The following is a 12,084-nucleotide window of genomic DNA, read 5'->3' on the forward strand; positions in this document are numbered from 1 at the left end:
CGCCGCGCCCCGGCCGGGCGTGGATGGGGGGCGCCGCGCGCCGTGCCCGCTGCTCGGCGTGACGCGGGCCCCGCGCCCCGCGCCCACCATGTCCTACCCGCAGGGCTACCTGTACCAGGCGCCTGGCTCGCTGGCGCTCTACTCGTGCCCGGCGTACGGCGCATCGGCACTGGCGGCGCCGCGCAGCGAGGAGCTGGCGCGCTCGGCGTCGGGCTCGGCGTTCAGCCCTTACCCGGGCTCGGCGGCCTTCACGGCGCAGGCGGCCACCGGCTTCGGCAGCCCGCTGCAATACTCGGCGGACGCGGCCGCCGCCGCCGCCGGCTTCCCGTCCTACATGGTAACCGGGCGGGCGGGGGGGCGGGCGCGCGCGCGGACCCGGGACCGAGGATCGGCGGGCGTGGGCGCGGGGAAAGTGCCGTGGGCTGTGGTTCCCGAGTGGCCAACTCGAGCCACCGCGCCGCTGGCGGGACAAGAGGCTGGGGTGAGAGGCAGCGCGACCGATCGGCGACGTCCCTGAGCCCGGGCAGGACCTGCGCTCGGCGTCGCTGCGTCTGGGCTTCCGGAGTTATTTTCCCAAAGAGCCTGGAAAGTGCGGCTCCGCTGCCGCCGGTGTCTGTCCTGGGTTCTCCTTCGTTCAGACGCCGAAGCCTGGCGAGGGGTCCAGAGCGGGCCGGGAGCTCGCTTATGTCGGAGCGGAGCGCGAGGGTCGGCACCACTGGGGCCTCTGGGGCGACTGTCGGGCGCTTAGCATTTCCTGGCGGGGCCCGAGGTCATCGGGTTTGGAGAGGGAGCGGAGCGTGGGGCGTGAGCTCCAGGGCCGGCCCGCCCGCCACCCTCTCGGCCTTAATCTGTCCCGCTGGGCAGGCTTTCGAAAACCGTGGCGGCGGGCGTTTGGCCTGCTAACTGCAGCCTCGGTCCCCTATCCAGCGAGAGCAGCTCCTGCTCCCCCGACCCGGGATCTGCACGCGCGCCTCAGTTTCCGCAGCTGGGCCCGGCCCCGGGGGTGGCGAAGCGGGCTTGGGGCGATTGAGGCCATTACGGGAGATTGTCACCGCTGCCCTCCCTCGGTGGAATTCCAGGGCAGCGACTGAGTGGCTGGGGCCTTAGCGAAGGCTGCAAATGTCTCGAATTTAAACGTTAAAGGCTGAATTAAAATGCTAATTACCGCGTATTTGAAGAATTCGAAACGGTGACTGGCTTCTGAGTTGCAAATTGGATTTGCCGAGCTTTAGAGCGGTGCCGCGCGGAGCGGGGGCTCCGGGGTGGTTTTCTAACCATATAAGGACGGGGAAGGGGGAGCAGCGGGAGGCGGCAGCGCTGGGAGCATCCAGAGATTTAGAGATCAAAACATACCTGTGGGCCTGCGTGTGCGTGCGTGTTTGTGTACGTCTGTACCCGCGGCTCTGGGACGTTCGGGTGAAGGGGGGAAGATATGCCATTTTGAGAAAGTCAAGTAGTTCAAAAATTGGAGATAAAACTGCGGCGGTTTTCGTGATCAACAGCTGGCCTTAAACTACCCGCTGCGTCTTTTTTGCTCTGTTGCTGCGGGAAGCGCGGCCGGAGCGCGGGAGACTCACCGTGGGAAAGGCGGCCACGGGCGGGCGGAAGGGTCGCCTTCGGGCTGATGCCTGTCGGGCCCCGCGCACCCACTCACCAGGCTCTTGTCGGTTCCAGGGCGCGCCCTACGACGCGCACACGACCGGGATGACGGGCGCCATCAGCTACCACCCTTACGGCAGCGCGGCCTACCCGTACCAGCTCAACGACCCGGCGTACCGCAAGAATGCCACGCGGGACGCCACGGCCACGCTCAAGGCCTGGCTCAACGAGCACCGCAAGAACCCCTACCCCACCAAGGGCGAGAAGATCATGCTGGCCATCATCACCAAGATGACCCTCACGCAGGTCTCCACCTGGTTCGCCAACGCGCGCCGGCGCCTCAAGAAGGAGAACAAGATGACGTGGGCCCCGAGAAACAAAAGCGAAGACGAGGACGAGGATGAGGGCGACGCGGCAAGGGGCAAGGAAGAGAGTCCGGACAAGGCGCAGGAGGGCACCGAGACGTCGGCAGAGGACGAAGGTGAGCGGGGCCGCGGCTGGCTGGCGCGAGGTCTGGGGAGCGTTCTTCCCAGGCGGGGCGCAGAGCTGAGTCGGGGAGGGCGCTGCCCGCCTAACATCCCAGGTTCGCGCGGGGCCCAGGGACTCCTCGGGCGCTTCCCGGGGAGGCAGTGTTCCCCCTAGGCCTTAGCAGGGTTAGGTAGAGGTGAGGGATCATCCGGGGCGGAGGGGGGCCCAGGGGCCCTCGCCGGCCCCGCATGCCACAGACCGTGCCCGCGCCCCTCAGGGATCAGCCTGCACGTGGACTCGCTCACGGATCACTCGTGCTCAGCCGAGTCGGATGCGGAGAGGCTGCCGTGCCGTGCTGGGGACCCCCTGTGCGAGTCGGGCTCGGAGTGCAAGGATAAGTACGACGATCTGGAGGACGACGAGGGCGATGAGGAGGAGGGCGAGCGGGACCTGGCGCCGCCGAAACCCGTGACCTCGTCGCCGCTCACCGGCGTGGAGGCGCCGCTGCTGAGCCCCCCGCCCGAGGCCGCGCCCCGCGGTGGTGGCGGCGGCAAGACGCCCCTGGGCAGCCGGACGTCGCCGGGCGCGCCGCAGCCCGCCAGCAAGCCCAAGCTATGGTCTCTGGCCGAGATCGCCACGTCGGACCTCAAGCAGCCGAGCCTGGGCCCGGGCTGCGCGCCGCCGGGCCTTCCCGCGGCCGCCGCGCCCGCCTCGTCCGGGGCGCCGCCGGGCGGCTCGCCCTACTCGGCGTCACCGCTGCTCGGCCGCCATCTCTACTACACGTCGCCCTTCTACGGCAACTACACAAACTACGGGAACTTGAACGCCGCGCTGCAGGGCCAGGGCCTCCTGCGGTACAACTCGGCGGCCGCGGCCCCCGGAGACGCGCTGCACGGGGCGCCCAAGGCGGCCAGCGACGCGGGCAAGGCGGGTGCGCACCCCTTGGAGCCCCACTACCGACCCCCGGGCGGCGGCTACGAGCCCAAGAAAGGTAGGCTGCTTTCGGCCCGCGGGACTCCGGGGAAGGGGAGCCGGGCATCTGGTTTAGCCAGCACTCCCCTGGGAGCTCGGGGAAGGGGCCAGGAGACCCGAGAACAGGGTAGGGGGACCTTGGTCACGAAAAGGAAAAAGACAGAATGTGCCACTCTCGGATTAAAAGTTAGAGGAAGCGAATGGGGTGGTGAAGCCAAAACAAGGGGTGGAGGGCCAAGGCGATCCTCGTCTTGCAATAAGACCTACCCCATTATTGTTTACGTTTCATTTTATTTATTATTGTTACCGCTATTCTTGTAATTATCATGACCGTTTGAGTTTTAGCAAACACAAATTGCCGTAAAATGCGAGTCACAGCTGGCTCCCTGCCGGTAGAGTCTAGGCTCCCGGTGTGGGTGTGATTTGTTGGTTAATGGAGGCCCTGCTGAATCTCTGCTTCTGCCTTTGGCTGGAAGGAAACAAAACCTTCCAGTTACTCCCAGAGGTTTTAGTTCTTCAAAATAGAAAGCCAGAGTCTTTTCCCCCTCGCTCCCCTTCTCTATATTGCCTCTGTTGCTCATAATTCAGCCTTGAGCTGATAAGACTTGTCATGGAGCTCAAGGGGGAAAGAAAATGAGAACTAGGAAACAGGACCCACTCAGACCTCGGTGGTGGAGGCAGTCAGGTCCCCCAAACTGTTTGCAGGGTACAGGGCGAGCATGCCTGGGTGTGCGGGCTGGTGGGTGCGCAACCTCTGGGAGACAGATGGCTGTGGGGTCTGTTCTGACTAACTGCCCCCTCCCCTGACAGATGCCAGTGAGGGCTGCACCGTGGTTGGTGGGGGCGTCCAGCCCTACCTATAGAAGGGCCAGCTCAGCAATGCAAGTAAGTGGCCCCTGGTGTTTCCTCCCACCTCAGGGCGCCTCCCTGCACAATTGCTCTGTAAACTTGCTTAATGTGTATTTCTTACTTCTTGTCATGGGATCTGAGGACAGAGCATTGCAATCTTCTCTGGTCTTTTTTCCTTTAAGTGGGAGAATGTTTGTTCTCTTTTGTAGAGTCCCTCTTTTCCACTCAAGTTCTGCTTGGAAGAATCACTCCTTTAACTGGGATAATATTGCACCACAGCTGTTGTTTTCTCTTTGGAAAAATAGATTATTAAGATCTGGGTATTTGTATGCAATTTGGAACCATGTTTACTACGCTAGACACATAATAGACGCTTGCTCTGATGAGCCAAACTTGGGGTATCAAAGCCCCTTATAGATGGTGTTTGCAGAGTGGGACAGAAGAGACACAAGAAGCACTAGCCTTAACCCCCTGTGTCCATCGGCTCACAGCAGTATCTCAAAAAAATACCTACTTTACTACTAGGCAAAATGACTAACCCCACATCTTGAAGATGGGAAGGAGGCGGACCCATTTCAGAGCGACTCATTTTGGTAATGTGATGGTGTTGGTGTGGAACTGAAGGATTTGGGATGATTTGGTTTTTTCCTTGGTCCACAGGTAGGTGTCACAATTGCTTTGGAAAAAAGTCAGCAGGCCCTTCTCTCTTCCCAAGTTCATAAATATACAGATATAAAAACCAGATCTCTCAACCCGGACCACATCGTGTGCCACTATAAAAGAGAAGGAGCCGCAGAGCGCTGTCAACCCACAGACCCTCACGGAACAGACTTTTGTTGGACATACGTGAATTTGTTGGCATAGTATAGCTCCCCAATGTATGTGTGACTTTTGAAAACAATCTTTTTTCTCAGGATATCTTGAATTGATCACTTCATTGCCACGGTATATATTCTATAGGTGTGATAGGATTTACTGTAAAATTTATTTGTAAAAGATGTACACAGTAGAAATAAAACGTGATTGAAGAACTTGAGTACTTAAGAAGTGGAAACAAATTTGATATTTATTTTTATAATGATATAAAGCTTCTAGTAATTTATGCAAGTTGTATTGCAATGGAATCTAAACTTTTTGTAAATAAATTCTGCCTGGTTTTTATTTGAACATTGCTGGTTATACAATCTTTGTTGGTTGTTTAACGAGAATTCTTTACTAATTTATATCTTAAATTGTAAATAAAAACAGACTAGTCTACAACAATATGGTGTTTGGGGCTCATTTTTCTTGGAAGAGAGGTTTGGGTAGGGAGCCCCATTGATGGGAGCTCCTCCCTTAGGTGATCTGACCTGGGGCTTTTTGACGAAAATGTGTGAAATAATCTCTCCCTTGTCCTGCTCATAATAAAAGGCAGATGGAAGAGAAATACACAGTAGGGAGATACATATGGTTTTACATCATTTGTATACACATGGATTTCGAGAAAATTAAGATTTTTGTGCTCTGAATATGCAAATTACTTGTTAGTGTAAATTTTAAACACTTGGCAAAATAAAATGATCTGACATCCCTGTGCATCAGCATCCCTTTTACGTTTATTTCTGATGCTGGCTTATTGAAGCTCCTCAGTAAAGTACACTGGAGCATTGTGATAACATGGACAATGCAGAGTCGCACACCCACCATCGATTACTGATGCAAATGATTATTTATTTTAAAGCCTGAATGACCCAAATTGGCGTAGATTATTCTGATTTATTGAACGGTTTCTCAACTCCTTTTCATAAAACTCGCATTAAACACAAGGTGAAAATCTGGGAGGAGAGATTGATTTTCCTTTCAGTGCCTCTTACCCTTACCCTGGGGGGAAGGAAAAGTTTAAACAACCTTAGACTATTGCCTCGTTACGGTGTTACTCACTATCTAATTATAGGACACGTCTAGAATTTGTAGTCAAGTAGCATATTCCCTTTGATTAGTATCATAAAAGCAGCAAACCTGTCACTTTAATTTTCAGCAAAATTATATGTATATCCATATAATATAATTTCAGAAAAGAAATGAACAATCATTTATTTCCTCTCCAAAGATAAATTGAGTGAATATAACTTACGGTTATAAAACAAGAATAATAGCTTCTTAGATTGCCCTTTAATCAATCATACACTTATTTTTCAAGAGGTTCATCTGTTTTAGTCCGTGATTAATAATGTTGCAGCATGATCGCATTATTGGATCCCAGCGGGGGGCGTCCCGGATGCTTTTAGCTGCTTTGGAATGGTCAGTTGGGGTTCATTATGGGCTGATATTGAACAATTTATAAAATCTTGTCTAAACATCTGCCAGCTTCGATAGGCCGATGTGTCTGAGGATGGGAAATTGCTGGACCAGTTGATATTGACAAACGAATCTCTCTCCAGTGGCTTTTTGTGCCGTAGAAATTAGTGGCCTCTTGCTGGGGTCTTGTTAGAAAGGGTATTTGAAAGTAATCTTGGATACTTGAGGGAAAGCCAGGGGTCGCTTAACTGGACACAGAGTCACGCCAGTGGGGAGGAGCAATTGTGGTTTGTGGAGAAGAGGAGCGGATCAAGGGTTCCATTTTCTGTTACTGCTGGGCATTGTGTGGGTTCTAAACATAGAAGCTTTTGGAGGTTAGGCATCTTTGGGGTAGAGAACTCTTTTTTCTCCCCTTTCTGCCTCCCCTAGTAAGAGACTTGGAAATGTCTGGAGCTGAGCTCTCTCTTGGCGACAGGGAAGATTTTTCACATGGGAAGCCTTGCCACCCCGTGGCAGCACGTCTGGAAGAAAACAAAAGCAAGTCTGCGGAAGGAAAAGTGAGCTGGAAGCTCCTTTGCTTGTTTTTGTTTTATACATAAAACCTTCATAGAATTTCCGTCAAGATAATAACTTTTCCCCTCCAGATAGCATTTTAGATTGCCCTATAAAGGTGTTAAGTAGTTTGCTTTTATTAGTATTAGCCGTATTTCCTAAACCAGCAGGGAATACAATGCATGACAGCGATGTCTCTGTTTTATGTAATATTATAATTTGGGTATTTTGAAGACTTCAGTGAGACGTATGAAAGTGAACAATATTTAACAAATTAAACACTGAAAGACCACACACTCTGAGAACCTTGAAGGCACTTTGCCTCTTAAAGAAGTGCCGAGCGTGGGAGACGGAAACCGAAGCAAAAATCGATCTCTGTGCATATGTTCAGAAATGGAAGCCTGGCTAAAAGCCGCTTTCCTTTGGAACAGAGGAGATTGCCTTACTGGAACATATGAGACATCTCTGCACACGCGCACACACCCCGGCTCCCGTTCTCGGGGCAACGTGCACGTTTCAATTGGTGAAAAGTCAAAGCGGCTCAGGAGATTAGCCGAGGCTAACGAAGCTGCTTTGATGTTTATATGCCCAACAAATTATCAAAGATTTCCATAACTCACCCACCCTACCTCCTGACCTGAATTTCTTTCTAGAGAACTTGATTTTTAAATGTACGCTAAGAACATAAAACCTGCAGGTGTTTAGAGGGATCTTTTTAAAGAAATGCAGAGTGATTTAAGAGCTCTTCTCCATGCGGATCACGCGGAAAGATGAAGGAGGAAGAAATGAGAGAGAGAAAGAGGAAGAGAGGTAGAGAGAAGGGTAGAGATACAGAGAAAAAGGGAGCGAGAGGGAGAGAGAAAGGGAACCTTCATGGGGGAAGGCAGTTAACGGGGTCTGATTTTTATTTTGGCTTTAAAATGTAGTTAATCAAAACTTAAGCAGGCGGCCAAGATAGACGTTTGCGGTTGTGAACGGAGGTGAGGGAGACGGAGGCACAGCCGCGGCGAGCGCGGCGCAGGGCGCGTTGGGGACAGTGGCCCGGCGGCCGCGTGGCCAGCCGGATGGCCCCTCTCCCTCCGCGGCCCCGGGTTCCTCAGAGCCGATTTATCGGAATTCGCGCTTTAATCTCAGGTGGGCCCCGGGGGCCGGGCGCTGCCGAGTGCACCGGGAGCGCTTGCCCGGCGGCCACTGCCTCCCGTCAAATGTCAACATTTGTTCCCAATAAAAGAGTTATTGTTTCTGCAAAGCTGCCCAGCAACTGCCTTTGAAACTTGCAAAGAACTTCATCCACCTTTGTCTGCTGCGTGGCTGGAGGGGCGGGCAGCGGAGGCAGAGGAAGGGGGCTGGGTGGGGGCCCCGCGCAGCCCGGGATCTCGGGGCGCGCCTGCCTGCAGCCCCTCGCCGGCCGCCGCCAGCCCTCGTTCTGGAGCTGGGAGCGTGGCCGGGGTCTCCGCGAGGCTGTCCCCATGTAAGTGTTTATCAGCTATCTGCAGACTCTCGTTGGTGTGAAGCGCCGCGAAAAAACCCGGGGATGAAGCGCCGTCCGCCCAAGCCCGCGTAGGTTTTTGGGTCAATTAAAATTGCATTTAAATACTTATTAAAATAAGAGGCTGAGAGTAAAGTGGACCTTTTGTTTTTTTAACGTTACAGAATAAATGTGCCCTAAACTTCCCCTGCTAAAGTGGAGGTAAAAAGACATCAGTTTGAAAAAAATCATTTCAAACCAATTTGTTCAGTCAGAGGCAACTATTGTCAAATTCAAAAACTGTGCTGAATTATTGGAAAGTTTCCTCCAAATAGCAATAGACAATGATTATCTCCATATAACTTTTCTTTAGTTACCCAGGGCATTGAAAGTCCCTAGGAATACATTTATTTTAACCCCAAATTAAGGATATAAATAGATCTCCTAAATGTGTTTTTACACTTTTACAAAAATAACATTTTAAACATTTAAACAAATGTGTTAACCCAAGAGACGATCTTGGGAACAACACAACAGTCTGCGATACGTGGATATTATGATTAACATCATTTGAATTTCTACAAATCGCAAAGGGGACATGTCCCTTTGATGTATTTTCAAACCTTTATGTAAGTGACAAATCCCTGCAGATATTTTAGAGGCTTATTATAAGGAGAAGTAATCTATGACAATATAATTTTCCAGTTACTGAAAATTACTTTCTACTGGCCATAATGAAAGCACTTGCCAGCCCTCCCCTCTGCTGTGGCTGGAACGCTGTGAAACTGATGTCCCACCACGTGCACTCGGACCTCAGCCGTTCAGAGGAGAGAGAGAAAACACTTCTAACTTCAGTTTTAGGGTGCAAACACCCCCATTTGCATGCTTCGCTCCAGGCTTTCACCTGCATCTGCTGCAAACAGAGGGATGTATTCACAGCCGGCACCTCCACCCTCCGCCCTCCACACAAAGAATGGGCTTGTGTTCCCTCTAGTGAGGGCAGAGCGTTCCCCCTCTTTCTAAGAAACATACAAACTGAAGATGTTATGAAGGAGGACTGTCCTGGTAACAGAGCAAAAATGGAATGAGTTATGAAACCTGTGTCCTCTGTTCTTTTGCAATCCCAGGTAAAAGGAAAGAGGAAGAACGCTTTTTGTTTGTTTGTTTAAGTCTGGCCCCAAGAAAATACAGAAAAGGCTTTTTTAGAGGTGCCCCAATGTTACTTTGTTCTATATGGAACTGAAAACAAATTAAACCTAATATTCTTAAAGAAGCAACTGTGAGGTTTGGGGCTGCCTCCAAGTGGGAAGAGAGTGGATCTTCACAGGAAAGGCCCTGAGGGCAGAAAGAAAACAAGGCTACACAAGCACACATTTTTGTGGGGAGATAAATTGACAATTTATTGTGTGTTAACTCCTGATCAATTATTAATCGTTAGTGTCAACAACAGGGTTATAATTACCTATGGTTATTTTAAGGAATATTTATTTTTTTCATTTCTCCGATCGGGTAATTAGTTAATGCTCTTGAGTCATGATTCGGAGGAACTGGTCAGACCAGGCCCTCTGTGTCTCCCCTTTTTGGCGACCTTTTGGCAAAATACTCACATTCACCCTCCTGATTCTCAAAATTTTCCTCCCTGCCTCCATTCCACCAGTGGGCACCTTTTTTTCTCCTGCTATAAATAATGATTCCAGAGGAAAATGGGAAAAAATGACAAACAGAGCGCAGCTGGAATTAATAAGGCTGATCAAAGTTAGTGGGGGTGGGGCTGCTCGAGGCAGCCGCAGGTCTGAGGCCCATAAAGGTGCCGGCAGCCTTGCCTTTTCCCTCCAAGATCAAGAGAAAGGGCAAGCGAACATTTCAACCCCTGACGTCTTCTGACCGGAAGGAGGGCTGGGGGAAGATCCCTGTTTTTAGGCCGTGCTAATCCTAGCGGAGAGAGGCCAGCCTGGCCTACGGATGGGAAAGGCACTGCGCGTTCGCCCAGCGCGGGTGCGGGTCCCGCGTGCACCCGGCTCCGGAACCTACCCCCCACCTTCGGAGGAGGAGGGGGCGGTGCTCGGCCCTGGCAGGTTAGGAGGTGAGTTAGCAGGTTAGGCGGGGGCAAGTAGGGGGCCCAGGAGGCGGGGATGGGCGATAGGTGCCCCAGGAGCTCAGAGGCAGCAGGCAGTGTTAGCACAGGGAATCTGCTGCACCGCGCGGAAGCCGGACCGTGGTTGTCCCTGCTGTCGCCCTCCGCCTTCCAAAGGCGGCAGACCTGCTCCCAGGCCTGCGTTCTCCCCAGGGAGCCCTGGGGGTCCCGAAGCTCCTTAATGTCCGTAAAGCCCCACCCAGGGTCGGTCCCCAGCACATGTGGTTTGCTCAGGCACAACTACAATCATTTCTTCAGGGAACTGTTTTTCCCAAGCTTTCCAGCCTCCTGGGCCTTCCGAGCTGGGGACGTCCTTCAGCGGATAACCCCCGACCTGTTTCTGTCCTGCCGTCCTCCCGCGCAGCGCAGCCACGTGTGCGCTTCATGGGTCACATAGAGGTCCCCAAAGGCAGCGACCCCGACTTAGGCGGGTGACCAGAGCAGTAGCAGGTAAAGGGGGCGTGGGCCGCCCTGCTCGCGTCGCTGCAAGGTCATAGCTGGGAGCCCTTGATGGGGAGGGGGGGCCGCTGGGAAGTGGTGGACGGCATCAGGAGCGCGGAGGAGAAGGCAGAGCCGGAGCCCCGGAATCTTCCCCCGGGCGCCGCGCGCCGCCAGGCACGATGGCCTGGGAGGCCCAGGTCCAGCCCCTGCTGATGTTCCCCTGCCACTTTCGGGGCCGTCATCCCTTCGAAGGGAGATGGCGTCTCGGGTCCCCCTCCCCTCACGAGGAGCGGGGCTGGCCCTTCGCAGCCTCCTTAGGGAAGACCGGAGCCCGCGCCCGGGTCCACCAACGGCCTGCAGGAAGGCACGAGGACCTCCGGCTCCCAGAGCAGGCCTCACTCAGGGCTCCCCACCTCGGGCCCTCGCGGGCACTCCGGTGCTCTCTCACCCCAGGTTCCACTCTTGGCTCCCCAGGAAAAAGCCACTCAGGCTTCCCTTCCCTTGAGCCCCACTCTGGAGACCCCGACCCACGCCCTACTCCCTCCCTGGCCTCTTCCCTGGCCCTCCACCCTGGTCGGGACTCTGCAATCGGTGGCAGGCTCTGGGTGCCCGCACTCTCTTCCCCTGAGCACTGGCAGGGACACCGGCCGGGCGGGCGCGGCGGGCGCGCGCGGGGAACCGGGCGCAGGCGGGGCCGACCGAACCCGGCGGAGCCACCGGCAAACTGAAAGCGCTGTCTCCAAGTTTAGCAGATCGAGGTCGGCGGGCCGTTGGAGGGGCGGTTCTCCCCCGCAGCCCGCGTCTTGCCTCTAGGAGCCCGGCCGCCGCCGAGCTCGGAGCCGCAGGAGCCTGCCCGCCTGTCCCTCCCTCTCCTTTTCGGGTTCTTTCCTGCGCGGACACCGCGGTTCTGTCCTTCTCGGTAGCAGAACTCCACACTCGCACAGCTGCAGACTGCATTTGCCGGGTACTGGCCGCAGCCTTCGTTGGGCGCTCCGGGATTCCCCCGCGGAGTCGCGGGGCGCCCAGTCACCATGGCGGGGACCCCGGCCGTCGCCCCTACGACCCCGCGGAGTCCGACGTGCGCGGCCGGCCCCCCGGGGGCAGCACCTTCGGGGACGACCATGGACGAACACATCCAGGGTCTGGAGGGCGCTCGAGGGAGCCGCTGGCGTCTGGACACGACGCCCGCAGGCGACTGGTCTGCGGAGTTTTTCTCTTTTTTTGGGAAATTTACCAGACGAAGTCAGCGTTTTACAGGCCCGACAGAGCAAATTTAGTTATCTCCCTGTACCTCCCCCACCCCGCTTAGTCCTTATGAACCAAC

The 12,084-nt window shown here is 54.4% G+C and overlaps 1 protein-coding gene across 2 annotated transcripts; it reads left to right on the top strand.

Annotated features, from left to right (window-relative positions):
* The first annotated feature begins 8 nt into the window (after positions 1-8).
* IRX2 (iroquois homeobox 2) lies at positions 9-5,151 on the top strand. 2 transcript variants are annotated; one of them, XM_046672444.1, is made up of 5 exons: positions 9-337; positions 1,675-2,080; positions 2,345-3,058; positions 3,850-3,924; positions 4,549-5,151. In XM_046672444.1, the coding sequence occupies exons 1-4, from the start codon at positions 89-91 to the stop codon at positions 3,900-3,902; spliced, it is 1,422 nt and encodes a 473-aa protein (XP_046528400.1). In that variant the 5' UTR covers positions 9-88; the 3' UTR covers positions 3,903-3,924; positions 4,549-5,151. The 2 variants fall into 2 exon arrangements, with proteins under 2 accessions (XP_046528400.1, XP_046528401.1); XM_046672445.1 differs by lacking the exon at positions 9-337 and adding an exon at positions 386-705.
* Positions 5,152-12,084: the final 6,933 nt, after the last annotated feature.

Source organism: Equus quagga, chromosome 9 (genome assembly GCF_021613505.1).
Source record: "Equus quagga isolate Etosha38 chromosome 9, UCLA_HA_Equagga_1.0, whole genome shotgun sequence".
NCBI classification, from domain to species: domain Eukaryota; kingdom Metazoa; phylum Chordata; class Mammalia; order Perissodactyla; family Equidae; genus Equus; species Equus quagga.

Bases quoted from the DNA above. Each gene is read 5' to 3' on its own strand.
- IRX2 (XM_046672444.1), top strand. From the start codon at position 89: ATGTCCTACCCGCAGGGCTACCTGTACCAGGCGCCTGGCTCGCTGGCG. The intron at 338-1,674 runs GTAACCGGGCGG...TGTCGGTTCCAG, and splicing joins CCGGCTTCCCGTCCTACATG to GGCGCGCCCTACGACGCGCA. The intron at 2,081-2,344 runs GTGAGCGGGGCC...CGCGCCCCTCAG, and splicing joins GACGTCGGCAGAGGACGAAG to GGATCAGCCTGCACGTGGAC.